Consider the following 26,983-nt stretch of genomic DNA (forward strand, 5'->3'; position numbering starts at 1 on the left):
GTCAGTTTATGATGTAGTCTGGGTGCGTAGCGTTTTTAAAAATTGCTTAAAGGTGCTTTTTGTTTTTTAAAAGCTCTTCAAGGTGTTTGTTTTTGTTTTCTGAAAGCTTTTGCTTTGTGATTTTTTCACTTGATGTTTTTAAAAAGTGCTTAATTTTCTCTTTCCCAAAATGATATTTTTTTTTACCATGTTTATTTTCGCCACGAATTATGCAGGAATACATTGCGCACATCGTTTGATTCAGCGTTTTCACAATTAATTCAACCTCGATATATTTCGGCCTACCACTGGTTCGGTATGGTATGAAAACTCCATTCATTTTACATGATTTGTGAAATACTTGCAGGTCTGCATGTGCGTATACTGAGCTACATTCAGTGAGAAGGATTTTCGCCCTCTGATGTGTAACTCTGCTGCATATTGCAAGAGATTCCCAATTTCAGGCATCCCTCTGAAGTCGAATCGAAAAATCTCTAAATTTTTGCCGATTACTGGGACCAACTAAACTGTCAAATTTTTTTCTCCCTAATAATGATAGAAAAGTCTTGTTATTTTCACTGTTGATGACGCGCCATCGTCTTCGTCACTGAGAAGCTAAAATAGCCAGGTATAGATCAGTACCATAATCTTTGAACTTGACTTAGGGATTATCAACTAATTACATATTTTCATGTGGGCCTCCAGAGAGGCTAATTTTCGGTCTGAAAAAATGCCTACAAAATTATTTATTGTTAAAAAACATGTCAACTTGTGTATTTATTAGTTTGAATTCCTTTGGTTTATGAGTGGGACCTTTAGTTTAATGAATTATTACTATTTCAATATATTTTGCATGCCTGCCAATTCTCCTGTTTTTTAATGAAGACTCTTGTATTTTACGACTATCTCTTGTTTACCTGTATATTCACCAAGGAATTAAAAAAAAATGGTAATAAAATATCCACTGACGGCAAAAATACTTCTCTTATTTTCAACAGATGGTGCTAGTGCCAGTACTGCAGTATGTTGAGTGTTAATAGTTTAAGTCGAGCCGTGATGGCTCAGGTGGGAGAGCTTTCGCCTTTGAATGAGGTGAACCCAGGTTCAGCGTTGGGCGATTGATAGGAATTCTGGCTTGCACCAACCACAATGCTGACGTGAAATATCTTCAGTGGTAGATGAATCATTGGTTAGAGTCCACTTGTCGTCAGGCTAATCGTGGGAAGTTTTCCTCCGCGTAAATCAAGTTCGGGTTAGTTCCATTAAAAGTCCTCCACGAAGCAAATTTCCCCCAATACTTGATCCAGGAGTTCCCGTGTCTTCTGGATTGGGTTCAAAATCACAAGGCTGCGGAGTTGAACATCAGGAGTCTTAAATCCAAAATTGGGTCGGTTAGTAAAACCTCCATTATTTTATTTCTCCAGTGTTGGCAGGCATGATTTTGATTTCTAATCATTTTTAACATTTGTTCCTTTATTGTGTTGATTCAAATTTTTTTTTCTTACATAGACTTTTTTTTCCAAAAATGTTTAAAAAAAGCTTTTGTACTAAAAGAAAAATGTAAAATTTATTTTTTTAGGAGGGATTTTGATTAAAAAAAAAAAAAAAAAACTTTATTCTGAGAAAATATTAGGGACTGAGAACTTTCAGCATTCTTTCTTATATGTACATGAGTATTTCCAATGAATCATGAATATAATATATTCTCTGATAAGTAAACTAATTATAATTTACAAAAAAATACAAATGTTTAAGTGAGTTAATAATTTTTTTAAATCAATCCAAGGGTTTAATTAAATTACCTTCAATATTTAGTACGGATATTAGAATAAATTTCCTAATTATATGTTATTTTATTATGTTAACAGTTTAGTCGGTCAACATTCTTGTCTGTACAGCTGAACATCAATCGAACGAACAGTTTCAAATTTCTGTACCGTTCAAAACTGAAAAATGATCTTGGAGTACAGACGGCTTCAAAACTCTTTTTAATCACTTACTTTGGAAAAAAGAGGAGTAAAAATGGAAATAAATAAAAACTGATTTTACATATAAAGAATAAGATGATTGTGAAGTCTTTTTTTTTAATAATATAATTGTTTTTGTATCTTTATTTTCAATAATTAAGCAAATTAAGGGTTTGAAAAAATTTCGATTTTGACAGTAATATTCAAAATAAAAGGAGTTTTATGATAAAATAATTGAAGAACACATAATGGATGGAATACTTGTAATTTTACATGTATGTTAATTTAGAAATTCTTTATAAATAGCTTATAATTATCCTTATGCTAAAATTTTGGGTTTTTGGCAATTGTGAAAAACTATGTAAAATTTTTTTTTCTTGACGTGACGGTTAAAACCACAGTTAACACCATCAATTGTCAAAAACTTGCCCACCCTGCCTAATTATGATATTTTTTTAAAGTGCTTAAAAATGATTTTTGAGTCCTTGAGAAATGTGTATTTTTTGTTGAAAAATTTGGCTACGCACCCTGGTAGTTCTATCTTTAAAGATAAAAATTAAAATCTAAATACAAATTTTAATTCCAATATGATAGATAATTTAAATTAATTTCTTACATGAACAATCTTTTTGCCATTACCATTGCAGTAACTGGCTTAAGAGTTTTTAAGACTAGGAGAATACGATTTTTATTGATCAGATGCCCGACTTTTCAAAGTACTTAAAGGTGCTCATTTTCGTTTTTAAAAAGCCCTTAAAGGTGCTTTTTTATGGAGTTTTTTTAAAAAGGGTTTAATTCTTTACCACGTCGACTTTCGCCACGTATTATACAAAAGCGTGGTTTTTACATTGTTCTATTCAACGCTTTTACAATTCATTCATCCCGCAGTGGACTAATCGTTAAGACACGGTTCCCAGTAGAATACCGAAGTCATGCATCACTGGCCGCGGTCAGTGTGCGGGTGGGTGGCCACTTGGATAAGTCTACGAAGTGACCGAGGGTGTGTGGTATTGGTCCTCGTTAAACTATTCTACCATAAAGTGCTCGACTTCGCGCGTAGGTCGTCGGGCTACCGAAGCAGGGGTGCCGTCTCCTATGCAAAGGATCAAAATTGTGATGGCTTGTCTTCGGATCATCCTCAGGGATGTTATTCAGACAGTCGCCAATAGCCCATTGTGTCGCTCTAGTGCGACGCAAATACACTACAACTTTACAATTCATTCAAACGCAATGCATTTCGGCTTACCGTCGGTCTCCAGCGTAGGAAAGCGCCAATCATTTCACATGTTTGATGAAATATTTGCAGGTCCTCATGTGCATACTGAGCTGGGTTCGGTGGATTCTTGCACTCTCATGGGTAACTCTGCTGCATTTTTCAAGATATTCTCAATTTCAAACTTCATTTTCCACCCTCTGAAGTCGAACCGAAAAATCTCTCGATATTTTTTATGATGGCTAATATAAACAAGAAAAAGAGTTCGTTGTCAAAAACTAGTTATTTTTATCATGATCATGTAAAGTCTTTGTAAATTCTTTTGCATTTTGTTATTGCTTCAAAAGTACTTAAAAGGTGTTTATTTTTTGTTGAAATATTTGGCTTGGCACCCAGAGTGAATAATTATCTGTGTTGTTGTTTACTATGATCTCCTAATAAAATTAGGTGTCATTTGTAGATTTGTGAGTTTGTTGTTGGTTCATGCAATATGTATGCATAATGCTATTTATTTGAGAAAATGGGTAGAATACGAATAATTCTGTGTATTCATATTAGTGATCTGGATGCAGTGAAGTGATCCATTTTTACAATGCAAAATGAGGACAGAAATTTATGATGGGCTATGTACACCGACGCCAGGTGGCTGGGTGGTAGAGTTTCGCGCTCCCGTGCCACAAGTCCTGGGTACGATCCTTGGGTCGGGCAAGGTTGACTCAGCCTTTTATCCCTTCAGTGGGTCGATAAATGAGTACCAAGCATGCTTGGGAACTAAACACAGGGGCAACTTTTTCCAATATGCGAATTCGCCTGCTAAATGACTGAGGCTTGAATTTTTGAAGGAAAAAAAAAAGTAGCTATGATGATGTTTTGAAAAAAAAAATTCTTATTTCTTGTCAATATTATCTATGGTTCATCGAAATTTGACAAAAAAAAGTTTTTTTTTAAATGTATTTAACAAATAAGAACACATAATTAAAGACATTAGAATAGACAAACTTGATTTTATTACAAAGAAGAAAAAATCACGTAAGAAATGGAAACAATTTTAACATTCCATTGTAAAAAATAAACACGGTCATTTTCAACAATATTTGCACAGATATATGTATATTGTAGCCCATCTTAATTTTTTTTTCTAAAGCTGGGAGTTTTCGCTTAAACGTGCTCGAAACATCACATCACAAGTCATAATTGAATAAAAAAAATTTATGTAATTTTCAATTCCAACATATTTGAGTTTTACAATTTTTAAACAGATTTCGATTAAACTGTTACAACATGTATTAATTTATTTTCTTTTAAATTTTCGTAAAATATTTAATTGTAAAAAAAATATGTGCCAAATCTTAAACTACGAAAAAAGAAAAAAAAAACTGTTAGGAACAATTGTACGAGGATTTAAAATAGACAATTAAGGCTAACCGGTATTAACTCTACTGCGCAGTGTTGGAAGGGATTCGAGCCCGATACCGTTTTTTAGGATAAATGAACTACTATTTCCTTTGGACGCGCCATTCCTTTTATGTTTATTACTTTTTGATAATTTTATGGTCATGAGCTTTATTTTTTTTTAGCAGTGATACACTGAGGAGAATAGTTAAGAGTGAAACAATTTTATTTATTTATTTTTACTATTTAAGGAGGCTCAGTGGTGTACTAAGGGGGCAATGGCCCCAGGCATCCAGATACAGGTGGACATCTAATCGATGAAAATGGACGCCAAAACTGTAAATTTATCACTAAGGCCCGGATTTTAATGACATTTGCATTTTTGGACATGCAAATGTCCTTTTGAGCATTTTTTCAGATTTATANCTGAAAAAGCTAAAAATTCACCACTTGAAAAAAAATTTAAGTGCTATTAAATTAGCTGAGGCAAAAATATATTACGTGGCTCAAAAGTTTGAATTATTTATTATAGTTTTCTCTTAATACAAACCTGAATACCGCGTTATCTTATGCTTCGCTAACCCGTCAGAGGATGACGTCACAAATCTACTGAGAGGCCTTCACTCTCGGTGGCTATGGTTTGTGACCACTTGGATAAGTCTACGAAGCGACCGAGGGTGTGCGGTATTGATCCTCGTTAAACTGTTCTACCGTAAAGTGCTCGACTTCGCGCTTAGGTCGTCGGGCTACCGAAGCGGGGGTGCCGTCTCCTCTGCAAAGGATCAAAATTGTGATGGCATGTCTTCGGATCATCCTCAGGGATGTTATTCAGACAGTCGCCAATAGCCCATTGTGTAGCTCTAGTGCGACGTAAATACACTACAACTTTACAATTCATTCAAACGCACTGCATTTCGGCGTACCGTCGGTCTCTAGCGTACGAAAGCGCCAATCATTTTACATGTTTGATGAAATATTTGCAGGTCCTTGTGTGCATACGGAGCTGGATTCGGTGGATTCTTGCACTGTCATGTGTAACATTTTGCAAGATATTCTCTATTTCAGGCTTCATTTTCCACCCTCTGAAGTCGAATCGAAAAATCTCTCGATATTTTTATGATGGCTAATATAAACAAGAAAAGAGTTCTTTGTCAGAAACTAGTTATTTTATCATGATCATGTAAAGTCTTTGTAAATTATTTTGTTATTGCTTCAAAAGTACTTAAAAGGTGCTTATTTTTTGTTGAAGGATTTGGCTATACAGAGTGAATAATTGTCTGTGTTGTTGTTTACTATGATCTCCTAATAAAATTAGGTGTCATTTGTAGGTTTGAGAGTATTTGTTGGTTCATGCAATATGTCTGCATAATGCTTTATATTTGTAGAGAAAATGGGTAGAATTCGAATAATTCTGTATATTCATATTAGTGATCTAGATGCAGTGAAGTGATCCATTATTACAATGCAAAATCAAGACAGAAATTTAAGATGGGCGATGTATGTACAGGGAGGTTTTTAGTACCTGAGGATAAATTCAGTTTTCGCAATAGGTTCTATTTAAAAAATACCGAGTTATTTTTACGTGAATGTAATTAGGTGATTATTTAAGCGTTTCTTGTTAGTATTAAATTAATATTTCTCATTTACAGTGTTTTTTTCTTCCAAAGTATAACAAAAGTTTAAAATTGATATTAGAAAAAGATCATATAAGGAGCTTAATGCTTATTAAAATTGCTGATTTCTGACAAATTTTCGCAATTTTTTATTTTATCCATGCGTTACGAGTCATTATGGTCCTTTCCATTATATATCCTTTTTATGCAGTTTTTTCCACTCTGAAAATAGCTTGCTATCCTTGGTTTTCATGAAGTCATAAGAAGTACTACTTAAAATATGAAGTATTATCAAGAATTTGTTTTTTACATAAAACTTTTGGGTTTTTCAGGGTTGCCACCCTCCTGGAATTATCAGGAAATTTTGAAGAAAACCTGGAAATTTTTTCTTCGATTTTTTTAAAATTTTACTAATTTGAATAATTTACTAATTTTCTTAATCCCTATCAGCCAATAAATTATTTTACGATCCATACTACCCACTTTTTATAGACGGAAATGCTTCGCCAAATAGTTGAAATACCATTAACTTAGCACGGTTCCCAGCAGATCACCGAAGTCAAGCATCACTGGCAGCGGTCAGTGTGCGGATGGGTGACCACTTGGATCAGTCTGCGCAGGGACCGAGGGTGTGCGGTATTGGTCCTCGTTGAACTGTTCTACAGTAAAGTGCTCGACTTCGCTTGCAGGTCGTCGGGCTACCGAAGCGGGGGTGCCATCCCCACTGCGGAGGATCGAAATTGTGATGGCATGTCTATAATAATCGCTGCTTATCATTTTCAATTAGATTAATTAAGAAATGAGTGTGCCATTACCTGGTTTTCCATACAATGATGTTTTTTTAAGGCTATGTGACATCTACACTGATGTTTGTTAAAGGTTAAGTGGAACTGCCTTACTCTACACTGTTTTTTTAATGTTAAGTATGATTTTTTAAATACCAATTTACGCTTTAAAAACATTTTTAGCAGTGATACAATATTGGCTGATAGGGATTGCAACTCATTTGTCGTTAAGCTTTGGTACTCAGACCAGAGATGTGTTTCTTGCTTCCTCGTCATGAATTTCGATTGTTTGCCATGCCGAAACTTGCAAATCAACCTAAAAGTTTGAAAACAGTATTCTTATCAAATCTAGCAAACAAATACTTGATATTCTCTATGAAAAAAAGAAATTCAAACCATGACTATGAAGAGCTTCAATTCTTTTTGAGCATGCCTCTAATATTGATGGTAACTTTTCCCCATATGCGAATTCGCCTGGTCGTTTACTAAATGACTGATGATACTTGAAGTTTTGAAGAGAAAATATCAAAAAGTAGCAATGATGATGTTTTGAAAAAAAAAATTCTTATTTTCTGTCAATATTACCTATGATTCATCAAAATTTGACAGAAAAAAGTTTTTTTTTATATATTTAACAAATAAGAACACATAATTAAAAACATTACAATAGACAAACTTGATTTTATTACAAAGAAAAAAAATCATGTAAGAAATGGAAACAATTTTAACATTCCATTGTAAAAAATAAACACGGTCATTTTCAACAATATTTGCACAGATATATGTATATTGTAGTCCATCTTAATTTTTTTTTTCTTTCTAAAGCTGGGAATTTTCGCTTAAACGTACTCGAAACATCACATGCTGGAAAAGTCATAATTGAATCAAAAGATTTTATGTAATTTTCAATTCCAACATATTTGAGAAACATATTTAGATTAAACTGTTACAACATGTATTAATTTATTTTCTTTTAAATATTTTCATAAAATATTTAATTGAAAAAAAATTATGTACCAAATCTTAAACTACGAAAAAAGATAAAAACTGTTAGGAACAACTGTAAGAGGAGGTAAAATAGACAATTAAGGCTAATCGGTAGTTACTCTACTGCGCATGGTTGGAAGGGATTCGAGCTTGATACCGTTTTTTAGGAGAAATGAACCACTATTTCCTTAGGACGAACCATTCCTTTTATGTTTATCACTTTTTGATAATTTTATGAACATGAGGTTTATTTATTTTTGAGGGGGGGGGGAGGAGTGGATTTTGAACTTTAATCTACTATATAGAAAACTACATATTAACTGTCTTGTATTGTATCTTTGAATTTTCAGTGCAACCTCTTGCCTTTTAAACGAGCTCATTTAAATATTGACATGTCTTAGTTGAAATTGCTATTACATATTTTCATTATGTGGGGGAGGAGAATAGTTAAGAGCGAAACAATTTTATTTATTTATTTTTACTATTTAAGGAGGCTCAGTGGTGTACTAAGGGGGCAATGGCCCCAGGCATCCAGGAAAAGGTGGACCTCTATTTGATGAGTACGGACACCGAAACTGTAAATTTATCACTATTATTTTGACTATAAAATCAAATAACCAGGTAAATATTTGACTGAAGGAAAATATTTTACAGAGAATATATTGTGATTTTTAAACGAACTTAATTAGGAAGTTTTAGGATTGTTAAATAGTGATACTACTGATAAAATTTATATATTCTTTATTTTTAAGAAAGAGGAAACTATGATTATTATTTTGCTAGAAATAAATTTTTACCATGCGCATTGATTTGAGCTGACCTTTACTAAAATACAGGTTTAGATTTTACTAAGCTATTTATTTATTTTTTAATCTCAGGATGGTGAAAACTCCGAAATTAGATCAATCTGAAGAAGAAAAAAATCAGGAAAATTTTATTTTTTGACAGAAAATTTAATAAAATACCCACAGAAAGTCTGGAAAAATGAATTTGAGTTCGAAGTATGCGAAAGAAGTAAATTTTTTTTCTACTTCAAAAAAAAAAGTCTTGTAATGATTTTTCTTTAAAAAATTATTTTTTATTCAACTCTAATAGCTATTATACTCTTGCAAGTTAAGAAAAGACCATTGTGGCTTAGAATTTAAGTAATCATCTGCGACTGCAAATAGTTCCGTTTTATTTTATTACGGAACTAAGCAAATATACTTTCAAAACATTATAAAAGCTTTTAAAAGTTATACACGCAACAGATAATTCTAATTCGTGCTATCTTTTACGATACATATCATAGAATTATTTTTAAAAAGAAGTTAGTGTATTAGTTTCGTAGTTTTTCTGGAATCCTTGACTTGGCGACATATTTCGATAAATAAGAACATTCGTTCTTGGAAAGAAACAACTATATGAAGTTGCAAGATCATTGGATTTGATTGGACCACCAAAAATGTCACGTCTTATGCTAGCATACTCTTAACAAATCAAATGCGAGATAAAATGCTTTTACTTTTTTGCTGTTTGGTATACATTTGGCGAGCAGTTAGATGCAAACAGTCTCTCTTAATAAGGATAATGGTTTCTTCTTAACTTGCAACAAAGTGTAATGAATATATGAATTTTATGCATGTGATTTAGGCATAACAGAAAAATTAATAATAAAATTTATGCTATTGTTTACAAAAATCAGAGAAATTCGATAAAATCAACCTCGAAAAGTTAGTCAGTGAATTTTTTTCTGAGTGTTTGAGTTTCCCTGGATATTTTTTTTTCTTTTTATACAATAGCGATAAAGTATTCTAGTGATTGATACTCTTCATTACAAGAGCATTTATTCAAGAAGTTTCCCTCGGTCACCATCACCCATCTGCACCCCTCTATTCTGTCCCTGTTTTTAATGTTCATGTTGCAGAACTTTCAGCTTATCTGCAGAAATTTAATGGTTAAAGTTATCCTCCTTTCAGTATATCAATTATTAATTATCGAAAAGTGATAAACTAAGGGAGAGGGGCTTCCTCCCCCCAAAAGATGAGAGACTGGAGTTAATAATAAGAGTCATATTCGGATTCAGGGGTTAATTTTAAATGAGAATCATCAGGAATGATGCAACTGATTTTCATAAAGAACATTAAAACTAAGGGTCCTGAAACGCTTACTTTCATTATTGTGGATAAATTATTGTTTTTATGGCATTTCATTTAAAAAAAAATTCCCATCCTCCACTTAGTAATCAGCACAACTTTTCAGGTTCTTTGTTCCATTCAAAGAACCTGAAAGTGACACTAGCCTTCAAAATACATAATCATATTTAGGTACAAAAACTGTAGACAGTCTGAATTCATTCCAATGAATGTTCTATTGCAGCAGGACGGATGGTGGCCTCACAGGTTTGATAACTGCAGGTTGAAACTCTGTTTTGATTTCAGAGCTCCAGGCCTTAGGCGAGGCATTGAAGTTTTGGAAATTGAAAGTCCTTGATGGTGAATGCTCCAGAGCGTAAGCCTCTGGAACGGATACATTAGAGGTCTTCGGAGATTTATCCGGCACAGGAGATGAATACGACTGATTGGCTGATGGGGAGGCTAAATTTAAAAACATAACAAATGATAAAATTAATTATAATAACCACTATAAAATGATGTTTCTGAACATTTGGGGAGGATATTTCTGTATCGGCACCTGTTCACACCAACTACCTTCACAGATGGCTCCAAAGAGTTTTACAACTTTCAAATATTTAAAAATTAAAAAGCTTAGTGGTTTGTCCAGGCCCGGCCCTTCGAGTTATTCCCTTTCTATCTTTTGAAAATTTAATCTTTTTTTGCATGCAATTATCCGGTTGTTGCCAAAATTCGGCGCAGGTACCGATACGGAAATCTTCCCTACTTTTGATCGTAAAAAACATAACAAACGAAAATGAATATAGGGAGCAATATTACTAAGATGAACTTATTACATTTCAGTGACGATGCTTACTTTTTGAGGTTTTAGCCCAGACTTAAAATTCAAGCTTACCCAAGCTAGAGATTCATATGACTTAATGTCTGCTCGAGTCTATCAGAGTTCAAAATTTAATGTGAGAGATAAGGAACGAAATTCGCAAATATATAAAACCAAAACTTGGAAAGAGAAGTGCCAAATAAAATATACTATTGAGATTACTAAATTAATCATAAAATACTTCTTTACTTTATACACTTCACAATTTTTCGCATTTTTTATGCAATAACTAAGCCAACCGGATTTTTGTATATATATATTTCGTTAGAAAGAAAGTTAGTTAAATTAAAATAATATGGAAGCTTTATCAAGAGTCCGAGCACTTAGATGGTAATGTTCAGAAAATGAGATAATGTCTCATGAACTTGACCCAAGTTCGAGAAGTTGAATATTCTGAATTTGTTAAATAGTTCTCCTCTGAGCCGCGATAGCTCAGGGGATAGAGCGTTCGCCTTCCAATGGGGTGAACATGGGTTCGATCCCGGCGATGGCTGGTCAATACGAATTCCACACCCGGCTTGCCCCGACCACAGTGCTTACGTGAAGTGTCCTCAGTAGTAGACGGATCATGTGTTAGAGTCCCCTTGCCATCCGGCTAACCGTGGGAGGTTCTCGTGGTCTTCCTCTCCATGTAACGCAAATACGAGTTAGTTCCATCAAAAAGTCCTCCACGAAGGCAAATTTCTCCCAATACTTGATCCAGTGGCTCCCTTATCTTCTGGATTGGGTTCAAAATTACAAGGCTACGGAGTTGAACATTAGTAGTCGTAAACCCAAAAATTGGGTCGATTGTTCAACGACTGTTATAAAATAAAATAGTTCTCCTCTGAAGTAGGTGTTAAAACTTCATGGTTCGAAGGGTTGATCTTTAATATGCTAATTAAGACACGTTATTTTTAAACACCCATTTTGAGGAATTCGAATATTTTTCAAAATATGCGTGAAAGAGAAGAAACAAGAGAGATTTGAAGTAGTACTTACAAGTAGTGCTTGTCCATCCCTTAGGATAACTGTATTTATAAGCATCAGTAGACCAGACAGAAGTTCTTGAAAAACATGATGATTGTAGGGGTGTATGAAGTACGGGAGTTTCGTTTTCGTTCATCCTGTCCAAAGATGAGATGACGGGAAGGTGAGGTACGGCATTGGGATAGGTCATCACCTTAGCTTCTGCTGCTCGAATTATCGTGTCTTTCACAACTTGGGAATTGACCTCCGAAAGAGCCCTAACCCTAGGATGAACCAATGGTTCCTGACTTAAATCTGGATAATCTATCGGTGAAGGGTACTCGATTTGATATCGTTCTTGAAGCAAATGTTTCACCTGTTTAAAGAGAAATATTAATAAATAAAATAAGAATTTTATATATTATGTAAATGTTTCAATCGTTGAGAAAGAAAATATATAAATAAAATAAAAATTTTAAAAAATACGCAATTGTTTCAAAGATTAAGAGAGAGAGAAAAATAAATAAAATACGAATTTTAAAAATGACGCAAATACTTGCACTGTTAAGTGAGAAAATAAATAAATAAAATAAAAATAGTAAAAACTACGGAACTCTTTCTCCAGCTGAGAGAAATTTTTTTTGTTGAAAGCTACGCAAATGTTTAACCTGTTGAAGGAGAGAAAAAGAAAGAAAAAAAGAATTTTAAAAACTACGCAAATGTTTTACCAGTTGAAAGGAGAAAAACATAGATAAATTTTTTTAAAAATACGTTTTTCAAGTGATTTAAGAAGTAAGGCTACTCTATAATAAAAGCTGAACTGTCGGAGATTATGGAGCAAGCAAGTTCTCTAGTTACGTAGTATTGACATTAGCGCGAAAGCTTGAAGCCCATTTAGATACTTAAAATTATTGATATGGGCAATTAGGGAGCGATGGATTGGACAAACAGTTAAAAGAAAAAAGCTTTTTAATGTTAATATTTCCATCAGATCACAAAAGAAAGATGAAATAGGTAATAACTTGCGGAAGATATGACTTTCAGCTAGGAAGTGAAGTTCGCTTAAGTGAGGTATATACTCATTATTTATAATTAGTTGAATTAATTTACTTATGCATGCAGCGTATAAACGACCTTAAGTTTATAGAATTCGCTTCTGGATGCTTGTTTTTGTCTGTTTCTTCAAAAAGAAATAGGTGAATAATTTTTCGGGATTACTTGAATTTTTCAGTTCTAACTATTAATCAAATATAAGAATTTTCATTGAAAATTGCATTTATTAAGAAAAAATTTATTTTAAATATGATCTTTAAGCAGCATTTAATAATTTATTTAATAACTTATTAAACAATTTTGAGTGTTTGTGTGGTATAAAACCAAGTAAATAAAGGCAAGAGATTGGCTGAATAAGTATTCGCCAAACTTATCTCCGAATCGCTAAGTCTTGTATTCACTTTTAAGTATTTCCTTTTGTTTTGTGAAAAATAAATATAAACCTGTCTCCAATTGTATATCAGTTTGATTTACCAATATGTCAGATAGTTAGCTTTTTAATCCTGGCTCATTTAATTTTTTCGTATTAAATAACTACGAAAAAATTAAATGAACCAGGATTAAAAAGCTATGGTAACATAAAGGTTAAAGCTCAAACGGTTTTTTTTACATTTATAATAAGAAATCTATTTAATATGCAATCTTTCATACGTTTTTGGATCCATAAATGTTTTTTTCTTCTTTAAAACTCTAGTATTAAATTGTTGAAATAATTAGTTTCTGTTGCAGAAAGTTTGATGGGAGTATGTTTAAAAAATTTTAAACTATGAATGATTGTGATTAAATTTAAGTATGAAAATATGAAAAAAGTATTTCAAATTTACTTGCAGGTACATTGCCAAGAATCTCAATTTAAAGCAAATAGGAAAGATGGTAACAAAAAATTAGGGCATGAAGCTATTACAAGTCCCTTAAAACTTTCCCCAAAAAACTGAAATGGATAACTTGTCTAAAACCAGGATCAATTCTAGATGAGCTTAAATCTGATCTAAATATAAATTTACAGATTCTTCTCCATTTGCTTGGTTTTTTCTAATTTTAAAATTATTAAAGAACCAAAAATGTGTATAAACTGTTTCAAACTAGTAATGAATAATATTTTTGTTTTAAATAGCAATAATAATAAATTTTGTAATGAATTTGTTCAAGTATTAAAAGAAAAGTTTCCGAAAAACAATGCAAATCGATGCACGTAAACACGCTTTTCTTTACGCATTATTCTAGTTGAGGTTAACGTCATTTATAGCGATAAGTTGCCAAATCTTGTAGCACATTCGCATGGGTGAAAGTTTTTTGCTCCAAAATGGCGGACGAGTCAGCACTCTAATTCAGGAACTCTATTAAAAATGAACAAAATGATTACATTTTCGTCAAACCTAAAACAGAAAACGCACTGCGCATTATTTTAGACAGAAGTGTGAGACGGTGGTGAAGTTTACTATGAAGGTGATGCACTCGATTTTCGTCAAAGGTGTAACAAAAATGGAATTGTTTTTTCCTTTTTAATTCGCTTGAAAAACGTAGTTTTTACATTTTATTTTACTACATTCTTTATTTAATTTTGTGTTTGTTACTGTCTTTATGCCGGAAAATTGTTGATACTTCTATTGCCGATAAAAAGGAGATTAAATTTTGCCTGCAACATTCTGGAAATAATTGTAACCTGTATTATCATTCGCAGAGCTTCAGTTGAAAATTGAGTACTCTAGCTAGTCGAAATTCGAAATAACGATAAGATGTTTCTGGAGATCGTTTCTGTTTGCAGTGGTCAGTAAAGGATTTAAACTAGCAATTTTATCCAACACAGAACACAAATTAAAATTTGAGTATTCTAGCTATTTGGAAAGTAGTCAGAAATTTAATGTGCTATGTTTGTTTTGCACTCAATTATTAAGTTCGTTTTTATAATATATTTCCACGTAAAAAATATTTAAAAATGATATATTGTTTTGATTTAATAGTCGGAAAAATTTGAATTGTGTTAATTAGTACTAATTATCTAACATACTTCAGTTCACCTCTTAAATCATTTATAGATTAAAACTTTTTGTTCGTACGTGAAAATCCGATCATGGGAACAGCAGTTACTGAAGGCAAAATTCCATCGTTGTGTAAATAATATTCGTGTCTGATCTGCGACGAGTTTTCTACGAAGGTTATTACGTCCTCGTTTTGTTTTAGTTGTGACAAAAATGAAATTATTTTTTAATTTTTAGTTTAGTTTTGTGTTTATGCCGGAAAATCGTTGATACTTCGATTGGCGATTAAAAGGAGATAAATTTTGCTTCCTACATTTCGGAAATAATCGTAACCTATCGGCTTTAGACATAGAGCTCCAGTTGAAAATTGAGCACTCTAGCTGGTCAAAAATCTGTCGAAATTTCGAATGATGATAAGTTGTATTTCGAGTTTAGTTCTGCTCGTAGTTCTCTGTAAGCGATTGAAACTAGTAGCGGAAAGAAGTCAGAAATTTGATTGACAATATGCTATTTTTTTTTTTATTATTATTTTTTTTGACGGAAATATAGCGTATTTTGTCACCTTGCGAGACCTTTTTTTAGTGAATCGGAAACTTTTCATCGGAAGTCCTTTTTCACTTTCATGGAACTTTCAATGGGAATTTATTTCTCTCAATTTATTACTATAACATATTTTAATTATCATAATATATGTTCCTTTATTATAATATATTTTCAAGTAAAAATTAATATTTAATAATTATTTAATATTTTTTTAAATTTTATATAATAATTATCTGAAAAATTTGAATACTCATAAGCCAAAAATAAATTAATAAAGAAGAAAGTATATTTATTCAGAAAAAGTACGTCTTTGTGTTTGATTTCGTAATTTAATAGTTAACACTATTTATCTAACATATTTGAGTTCTCTTCTTAAATCATTTATCGATTATAATTTTTTCTTAGTAGGTGAAAATCCGATCATTGGATTCGAGGTGTAATATTTCTCCTCGATTCACTGTACATGTTATACGGTTCACTGTACACATGTTCACTGTACAAATAATATTCCAACATTTGATTTTGGAGTTTGTTTGTTCGTCCATAGAAAGTATGTGTATATATTTAATAATTATTTATTATTTTCTTAAAATTTTATTAAATTTTAATAAATTTTATTAAAATTTTTGCATTTATTAACTTTATACATTGCCTCTTGTTGTTGCTACTGAGGAAACAATAACTATGATTGCGATACTTGTAAACAAAAATTTCCAATATTTCACTGAAAATAGTCTCTAATAAACATTTTCCAATTAAAAACAAAAAGCTAAACTTAGATAAAATATCTCTTGTATTTTATGCAAATAAAACTTACTGTATAAAAACTAATAAGTAGCTAAAAACGTATTTTCTGCTTTGAAATTGGAAATGGCAATAACCGCTCTGATTAGACATTAAATACTGTTTATTTTTAAAATAAATTTGACAAAACATTAATTGGCTGCTTTGTGCATGTTATTCAATCAAAATATCAGGCATAGAGAAAAAAAATTCTTTACGAAAATTAACCCTCAGGCCTTATCCTTAAGAAGGAATTAAAGATTTTTCTCTATTCATATTGTTCATAAAAATATGAAAATTAATTATTTCATTTAATTAAAATTGTTTAATTATATTCATTCTTTGCAAAAAAATTATAGAAATCTAGAAATGAAAAATAGTTTCTGTCAATTAATCGATGTTAAATTTGATTAAAACTGTTCTTAAGAATATTTCAGAGATTTATCAAAACATTTTTTAGTTTAAAAATAAATTTACTTCCTGTCTTGTGGTTAAAAATAGATTTCTTCATATTAGTTATATTAAGCTGTGTTAAAGATTAAAAAAGGTAAACCATTTTCTTATAAAGAAAATAAATTTGAACAAGTGTTAAATATGTTTTAGGCATTTAAGTCTAGACTAAAAGTTACTATAAAAAAATTATCACATTTAATTCCTTAAGGTGCATCAAAATTATTTTTCGATGTTAATTTTTGTTGCGTAAGTTAAAAACGCAAATAATTTTAATGTGTATTACAAAATTACAATGTACAAAATCTGAAAATTATTAAAAGACTGTAGCCTACTTAATCATTGATAATTGTAGACTAAAAATTATGTCATGTGATCAACGTCAGTTGTAAAATAAAATAATTATGTTCTTTAAGTGCCCGTATCTAAAGATGTTGAGCTTAAATGAAAATAACTATAATTTCATTTATTTAGTGACTAGTTTATAATAATTTCGTGATAAAATTAATCATTTTAGTTAGACATATATTTAGGGTGCCCTTCGAACAGAAAAATGTTTTGATTAAATTTCATTTTACTTTTTTCATTGACTTGTGTTTTATTGAATTTAGTTACCGAATTTTAAACTAAATGGCTGTAAGCTTTTAAAACTTTTTTCAAAGCTTAAAGTGTTTCAAAGTTAAAATTTTTTCAAAATTGAAGTTTTTAAGCTACTTGCGACCTTAAAATTTGGTAAATAAGTTGAATAAAACGCATTTCTAGGAATAAAATGAAACAAAAATTTTTTAAAAATATTAATTAGTTAGTGAACCGAATTTTAAATATTATGACTGTAAGTATTTTAAACCTTTTTTTCTAAATTTTAAAGTGTTTCTAAGTTATTCAAAACTCAAGTTTTAAAAATACTTACAACCTGAAAACTTAAGATTTGGTGACTAAGTTGAATAAACTACATTTCAATGAATAAAATCGAACTAAAATTTTTCAAAAATATTAATTAGTGAATTAAATGAGAAAATTTCGAACATTCGTAACTTAGAGGAAATATTTTTTTTTTTTACTGTCTAACTCTAAAGGGTACTCTTAAGTATAATTTTAGCAGTGTGATTGTTACCGTTAAAGTGTATAATTCAGTTATTTCATAGAATAACTAGGTATTTCATGAAATAACTAGACAAGTCAGTTAAAGTATATAATAGATGAAAATTTTCATACATTACCCAGTTATTCTATGAAATAACTAATGATAGACCGTTAAAGTGAAAAATAAACAATTTAGAAGTTATTTAATAAATTAATTGATCAAAAATAGCTAAACTCTCGCGAAAAATATATTTTGTCACTATTGCGGATGATTATTTGATAAATAATAAGGATATAATTTATCATTGCTCATATTAGCAACTACTTCTGAAAGCAACGGAATAAAGCGTATGTACGCACACACGTCATCGCAGTGTAGCTATAAGCTGTTCGAAGCTGACTAAAAGGAGCTAAAACTGGTTCAAAGAACTTTCGAGTGCCGTATTTCATGCTTTAACTATCAAGTAATCGGTATTCTATAGAATACTTAATTAAATCGTAGAATTAAATAATTTTATATCCTTTAACTGAATTGTCTAGTTTTTTAGTGAAATACCTAGTTGTTCTTGACGGTAATATTATCAAATAAAATTATAATTTCTAAATGTATTTTATCTGATCTTACACTGGTAAATGTCAGATAAACAATCTGATTAAAATTATAAAGTTACTTTGTGAATTTATTTCTAGCAAGCAAAGGTTTTTTTGTTAAACCAGTGTGTATAAAATCATCCGAAGTAAAGTGACTGATGCACGTTAAATCTGTCGAGTTGTAAAAGTCCTCCATGTTTCCATAACAAATCATTACCTCTGGGGATACTGGATTGGATATCGATTGTTCTCTGATACAGGTCAAAATTACGATCTGTGGATGAATGAATGGATGTATGAATGGGTCCGCCCTATAAACGGGTGTGACGTATGGTGCGGCAGAATTCGAATTCTTGGCCATAGATGGCGCCACTGAAAAGCAAGAAACGCACATTCTGCCTTAAATTTGCTCGGTTTCACCAAGCAGGCGTGACCGTGTAGCAAGTGGCATTAGAAACGACAACAACAACATAAAATCGTCAAATTTTCGTTACCTTGTCTTCATCGACGATCCATTCGACGCTCTTCTTTTTTCTTTTGGCGAATAGCTGTGCACCTTTGCCTGTTGGCGAGTTCAGATCTTTCACAATATCGTGGCAAACATCGGGACTCACAGCATTGTGCTGCACAATATCGACTCCTTCTTCGATCAGTTTTTTCATGTCTATAATTTGGCGAGGATCTAGAATAAGTTTCAATTTAGGAAGTCCTTTACTTGGCCTCACGTAAGGTATCTTGGAAGGATCCTTGCTGGAATCCAAGGATTCTTTTTCATTCTTTGCATTTGCTGGAACAAAATTTGTGTTAAAATGTAAATATCATTTTCAAAGTTGAATTCATTGGTAACAGAAGTTAAATATCAGGGGAAAACTGCAATCAAATTCGGTGAAAATTACAGTTAATATATTGCTTAAAATATTTTTTAACTTTTCATGTCAAATTAGTGAAAAGAAAAAAGCATTGACGAGTGAATTCGTACTGATGTTGAGTTTCTGTTAATTATTTTAGTTCCAAATAGCTCATAGATGTCGAGAATGATACATTATGTTCGATCTGCCAATAAGATATCTATTCTTGCCAATTGACTTATACTTGTCAATAGATACTCATACCTAAACTTAAGATATCTATAAATAAAAGTTACCTATACTAAACAGAACATTTAAAGTAAAATTACATTTTTCTTATTAAATATTTTATTTTTATTATTATTTAAATTAATAAAAAATTTGATGATTAACACCTTTATTATTTATAGCCATTATTGTTAGACTTATGTACAAGTTGCCTACACTTAACAGAACATCAAAAGTAAAATTACATTTTCTTTTTAATATTTTCTTTTTATTATTTTATTTTTATTATTATTTAAATCAATAAAAAATTTGATGATTAGCACCTTTATTATTTACAGCCATTATTGTTAGACTTATTTACAAGTTACCTATATTTAAAAGAACATTAAAAGTAAAATTACATTTTTCTTTCTAATATTTTATTTTTATTGTTATTTAAACCAATAGAAAATTTGAAGATTTGAACCTTTATTATTTATAGCCTTTATTGTTAGACTTATTTACAAATTGTAGTAGCATTTTCATTATTATTATTTACATAACGCTCATTTGAAATTCTCTTAAGGGTTACCTACCGACAGAAAAAGGTTTTTATTTCCTCTGTGCTAAACTAGGAAGAATTAAATACCCGGAACTTATTTATTCAGTAAATAATTAAAATTTTTAAATAACGTTTGTTTCATTTTATTTATTGAAATGTATTCTATTGAAATGTATACTATAGTATATATTCCTGGCGCCACAAACTTAACAAATTTAAAATTTCAATGCTGTAAGCATTTTTAAAATTAAACTTTGAAAAAGTTCTGAAAATATTTACAACTATAAACTTCGTTGATTATAATCAATAGAACATCAATGGAAGGAATAAAATGAAACAAAAATTTTTCGAAAATTTTATTTAGTTACTTACTAAATATAAGGAAATTCCGGATGTACAGTTTTCCATAGGTTAACATAAAGGAATTCTTTTTCTGCCTCAAAAGGGGGGAGGGGAGGGATTACTACTAACACGTACTGTCTTTTCATAATTTTGCAAGCCTGAGTTTATTTTTTTATATTTTATATTATAACCGTCATTGAACAGCCGACCCAAATTTTGAGTTTACGACTACTAATGTTCAACTCCGTAACCTTGTAATTTTTTTAACCCTATCCAGAAGACAAAGGAACTCCTGGATCAAGTACTGGAAGAAATTTGCCTTCGTGGAGGTCTTCTTGATGGAACCAGCCCGCATTTGCATTACATGGAGAGGAAGACCACGAGAACCTCCCACGGTTAACTTAAATTATTTTTCTCTATTTTTTCTCCGTTGAAGCACTGAGAGTGACATTATTCTAATATTATAGTAATTATTCTTATCCTCACAAGTCAATGATTTACTACCTACGGGAACATTGTAGGTATAGAATTTGTAGAATTTTTTTCTTCTTCCTATTTACAAGTATGCTACCAGAAGTTTCTTAGACTGCATAAAAAAGGTTACATGTAAAAAAAAACTGGATTTTCCCAGGTTTTTCATGTAGGAAACTTTGGTCGCAAAATGCGGATTCGTTTTTAGCACCCCAAAAAAATATAAAGTATGCAAAAATAGATAAATAAAAACTTTCGCCTATTTTCTCAGTTAACGTCCATTTTCGAGCTATTCTGTTCGGACTTATTAGACACATTAGAAATCTTTATTCTCCATAAGCATGTTAGTTTTATTCTTCTATTACGGACGATTGTCACCATAACTGTTAAGATTATAGAATTCTACCCATAAAGAGGAAGGACTACTGCTGGGGCTTTTTCGTTCTTATTTGGAAAAAGAGCTAACAAGTCCTCGAGCTAACAAGTGCTGTTGACAGAATCTAAGAACAGCCCTTCATTCTTTTCCTTTGTTCCTTATCGTATGTAAAGAAAAAAAGAAGTGGAAGCTCTTATCATTGAGTAATGACACTCTACAAGTGGAATCCTCACAGGCTTTCTTTAGCTATTTCTATGTGGATTGAGAGATACATTTCTACTTTTAAGGATAAAAATGCGAAATCTCACTTTCCTTTTTTTCTTTCTTAAGATGATCTTGAAATATTGTGATGCTCCTCCATGAGGTGTTAGAAATGGTTCTTGTGCAAGATGTTAAAAGTGTATAAACAAAGCATATGATTCGAGGCTTATTTTATGATAAAAGCGTATTTAAAGTTAAACGATTATTTTTCATTTATATATTTATTAACGTATTATATCTAAGTACTCGTTTATTTCGGGAGAATAAAAAATAAATTATCAGTAAATCGGCATTAATTAAGACTGCGCAGTTATGCACACAATACCGACACAATTAAAAAGTTTTTAAAAAAAATCCTTTTTTTTTAAATTATTTGCTGCCTTTCCTGGTGAACTTACGTTATTAATTGAGCAAAACACGTTTTTATACGTTCGAATCATCAAAAAAAAAAAGTTTAACTATACTTAGTTTTATTCGCTACCAAAATGATGCTAGTGATTTTGTTTGACTCATAATTGTCAGAATTTAATACAATTTTACCAAAAAATTAATATTTTAGAACATAACTTTTTTTAAATATATATACCGTTGGTTTACCGTTTTTAGACCATCGATTTTACATTATTTAGGTTTTATTTTACACCCTGAGTTGAGCAGTCGACCCATTTCTGGGTACTGGACTATCACGTTCAACTCTGTATCCTTTCAACTTTGAACCCAACCCAGGTGACAAAAGTGAATTTCAGGATCAACCATTAGGACAAAACTAGTCTTTGGAAAGATGAATTAATGATGGAACTAACATGAAGAGTTACAACTGAAAAAACCTCTCACAGTCAGCCCGACGGCAAGAGGATTCGAATCCACGATCACTGAGGTTATTTTACGCCACCACTTATTCCAACTCTGGGATTCAAACCTCGGTCATCTCACTGAGAGGTGAGGGCTCAATGCCTTGAGCTACCGCGGACCACTTTTTTTTTTGACTCATAGAAAGAACCAAAAGCCTAACTGTAAAGAAAATAAACACGTTGTTTCAGATAGTTTTCAAAGTACTAATTCGGAGATGTAGCTTGATTTTGCCTGAGCTTACATGTCATAAAAATGAAGGAAAATAACTATTATAGAATTGGGCAATCACCTTTCTGCAAAATTCGTTTTTGATTAAATAAAGCTGTAAGCCAGTACACATTACCTTTTAAATAATTAATGGTACTGGAATTTATGCAAAAGCATAAACTTTTTATATTATTATTATAGATATAGATTATTTATAAGGATTTTTGAACATTTTCAAATATGAATGATCCTTTCATACATTTATTTCTTACGGCAATGCATTTCTCGAGGTGTCTCTAATGTGCTGTCCGATCCTTAAGTCAGTATATATGGTTAGTTAGTATATATGTTGTATAGTATATATGGTTATTATTAAAAATTTCCAAAATGAAGTAAAATTACCAAAATAAAGTTCAATATAATAAATTTACTACCACCCAGACAGATAACAGTACATAAAAATCACGTTAGAGTTGAAGTTTTAATCAATTATGCTTTGTTAGTTATGCAGACAAAAGTTCCTTAGCAACTATTAATAATAATAGGTTATCTGATTAATGTGCGTGCATAATTTATCACATTTACTAAAAAACTTATTATTATTAATTATAACTGTTATTATTAATTATTACCGGCTATTATTAATAATAGGTTGTATGTAACGGTTATTATTAATAATATAATATGTTACGGTAATTACTTTAACCGTGACATATTTACTAAGAAGATCGCTAAAAAGTTCATATTCAATTGTTTCCTTGTTGAAATAGACTAAAGAAAATTGATTATTGATTATCAAATTATGATTCGATCAAGTCACCTGATAATATATATTTATGAAAATAAGCTCATTTGATTCTAATTTTATCACAAAATTACATGAATGATCAAAATAAACGCTTGAATTAAATTTTTAAGAAACGTTCTAAGGCTAAAAATCATCATAAAATTATTACGAAAAGTAGAGTGGATAAACCATTTTGTATTCTTTTTTTTTTTTTTAAAAATAAAATGTTTGATTTAAACTATAATAGTTATGATTGTTAAAAGCCATAGGAGATGCATTTTCTAGTAAAGCTTTTAAAACTGTCATAGAACTATATATTGTTTTGAAACAAATTAATTTAACGGAATTCTTGAATAAGAATTTCGTTTTCTCCAGATTAACTAAGAATACTTGGCGTTAGCCAAGAAAACTTTATACCATTATTGGCTTCGCTTCTCTTATTGCATCGAAGAGCTTGTTTCTCTCAGCGAAATCATCTTATATTTGTGCTTCAGTTTTATGACCAGATTCAATAAAAACTTGATTAGTGTACAGGAAAAAGATATTTCATAGAATTTCCATGTATTCGTGTAGTAAAGAAGAACATAAATATAAATTAAAAAGAATGAAGTTATAAAAATGCGAGTTTTTTAACAAATGTTATAAATAGATTTACTTAAAGGTATATTTATATGATTTTTTTCAAAATTAGAAATGAATAATATTACTATATAGCAAGTTTAACATAGCAACTAATAAAAAAAATATCATCTATGAAAGAATTAGAACAGTTAGAAATTTTAAGCGCAGTTTCAATATCGTGGAATTTTCATGTAATTTTGGGTAACCGTAAACCGACGACTTTTTTTTTTATTTTTTAGCGCGTGCTGATTAAAAAGGAACGTTTTTTCCAATCTATGTCATAAGGTAATAGAAAAACCGTTTTTTTTTTTTTTTTTTTGCGAATCATCAACATCATTTTGAAACGCCTTAGGTTAATTGGACAAGTCTCAAAAATTTTCTAATCAGTCTGACGCTCACTAGGCCTATTGCTATCTATGAGTGCAGATACTTTAAAGTCAAATAGTCAACACCATTTTGCAATGCCTCAGGTTAATTGGACAAGTCTCAAAAATTTTCTAATCAGTCTGACGCTTACTAGGTCTATTGCTATCTATGAGTGCAGATACTTTAAAGCCAAATAGTCAACGCCATTTTTCAACTCCTTAGGTTAATTTGAAGAGTCTCCAAAATTTTCTAATGAGTCTGACACTTACTAGGTCTATTGCTATCTATGAGTGCAGATACTTTAAAGTCAAATAGTCAACGGCATTTTGCACCGCCTTAGGTTAATTGGAAAAGTCTCCAAAATTTTCTAATCAGTCTGACACTTACTAGGTCTATTGCTATCTATGAGTGCAGATACTTTAAAGTCAAATAGTCAACGCCATTTTGCAATGCCTTAGGTTACTTGGACAAGTCTCAAAAATTTTCTAATCAGTCTGACACTTACTAGGCCTATTGCTATCTATGAGTGCTGATACTTTAAAGTCAAATAGTCAACGCCATTTTGCAACGCCTTAGGTTAATTGGACAAGTCTCCAAAATTTTCTAATCTGTCTGACACTTACTAGGTCTATTGCTATCTATGAGTGCAGATACTTTAAAGTCAAATAGTCAACACCATTTTGCAACTCCTTAGGTTAATTGGAAAAGTTCCCAAAATTTTCTAATCAGTCTGACACTTACTAGGCCTATTGCTATCTATGAGTGCAGATACTTTAAAGTCAAATAGTCAACGCCATTTTGCACCGCCTTAGGTTAATTGGACAAGTCTCCAAAATTTCATAATCAGTCTGACACCTACTAGGCCTATTGCTATCTATGGGGTACTTTAAAGTCAAATAGGAAAAATAACATTCATGGCTTCAACAGTGTGATTTATTTTAAGCCGATTGCAATGAGCCCTAATATCAATTTTATTCATGTTAATTTTATTTATACCTGGAGCATTATACAAAAATTTGTTGCGATATTTTTGGGATTCTTGACGTGATTTTCGAGTGAAATATTGTTTAAAATTACTCTAACTCAAGTAAAAAATTCACTTTAATTTAATTATTAAATTTTCTATTTATATTAGTAAAAAAGTTTTGTTTAAATAATAATATTTTTATGATTTAAACAAAATTATATTTGATATTTTCATTCGTTGTAATCTACCCACGGAAACTATGAAATATAGAACATCATTTTTATTATCAGCTTTAATGTTGATAGCAGACACGTTGCCAGCTCTTAGTTCTCAATTAAATCCCATAGTCTCTAAATTTGCTCGGAATCCGAGGTAGAATGATAGACTACGTTTTAGTTTCTACCTAACAATTGAATACAATTGTTTGTTTATTTTATTATTTTTTTTTTCTGCTGAGGCCGGAAATACCTTAAATTTGCCTTTTGGAAGGGGTCCAACTGTGGTAGAGGTGTGACGATGGTTTATTGCTTAAAAGCATTGGAAAGTTAGGGGAAAAATATTTAGCTTTGCTCCCATTAAGTATCTTTATTTTGTATGTCAACAGGAAAGTAGGTTATGGGTGTTATAATGTTTTATACGATTGCGTAGTGTTTTTTAAAAATGCATTAATCACATGCATTATAATACGCAAAAAAAGCAGTTTATAATACGTAGAAATTATATTTGAAGAAAATTTTATTTTTGAGCAATACCTAGTTTAAATAGAAGCTAATAAATCAATTGTGCGTTCAAGGCGATAAGCTGAAGACATGAACATAAAGTAGATAAAGAACATTGGATAAAAAAAGTTATGAAAATAATGAAAAAAAATATTCGAGGGATTGTATACATTTAATATGGTACGCGCAATAATGTAACAAAACTCAAACATTACATGATTTTTTAAAAAAAATCTAATAAAGCGTGTTTTTTTTTAAATTGCAAACATACCTTTGTTATCTAGTAAAAAAAGTTCAAAAATACCTTTATCACTCAGTAAAAAAAGTCGACGATGTTTTGTTGTTAACTAGTAAAACAAATTAAAAATACTTTTTTATATAGTAAAAAAATTAAAAAATATTTTTGTTAACTAGTATGAAAATAAATTTTTTATCTATTAAAGTACGTTTAAAAATGCCCTTGTTACCCAGTAGAGAAAAGTCAGAAATGTTTTGTTGTTAGCTAGTAAAAAAAAAACAAATAAATGTAATGAAAATTACTTTTGTTACTATCTAATAAAAAAATATAAAAACACCTTTGTTAACTAGTAAGAAAATAAAAAAATGTATATATATTACCTGGAAAAAAAATAAAAATGCCTTTGCTACCTAGTTAAAAAATAATTCAAAAATATGTTACTTAAACAAATTGAAATGCATCAGTGTGAGCTAGTAATAAAAATAGTTTGAATTGGTTCATAATGCTTTATTATAATTGAATTTCATTTAGAGTAGCGGAAAATCACGATTCTTTATAACAGCTGCCACCAAATTTTTTCGGCAATGTCCCCTAACTTCTTATCGCCGCGGACCAGTTAATGTTTGATAATTTTATCGGGGCTCTCTGAGAGGGGAGCATTGATTGTTTACATTTTAGATTGTTTAGATTTAATAATACTAATTTAGTTGTATTTAAATGGGCATTTAAAATAAAATACAATTAAATGCATGGAGTGAGAACCGGGTTCGAATCCCTGCGATGGCTGGTCGATATGAAT

General features: G+C 30.8%; 1 protein-coding gene across 1 annotated transcript in view; it reads right to left on the bottom strand.

Annotated features, from left to right (window-relative positions):
• Positions 1 to 7,610: 7,610 nt before the first annotated feature.
• The window catches only part of LOC107450391 (uncharacterized), a gene marked incomplete in the record, with an annotated part of 40,895 nt that continues 21,522 nt past the window's right edge, over positions 7,611 to 26,983 (bottom strand). Inside the window, 3 exon segments of the mRNA XM_043040022.2 lie at positions 7,611 to 10,512; positions 11,912 to 12,254; positions 18,855 to 19,147. Coding sequence (XP_042895956.2) covers positions 10,286 to 10,512; positions 11,912 to 12,254; positions 18,855 to 19,147 — 863 coding nt within the window.

Source organism: Parasteatoda tepidariorum, chromosome 4 (assembly GCF_043381705.1).
Source record: "Parasteatoda tepidariorum isolate YZ-2023 chromosome 4, CAS_Ptep_4.0, whole genome shotgun sequence".
Lineage (NCBI taxonomy): Eukaryota > Metazoa > Arthropoda > Arachnida > Araneae > Theridiidae > Parasteatoda > Parasteatoda tepidariorum.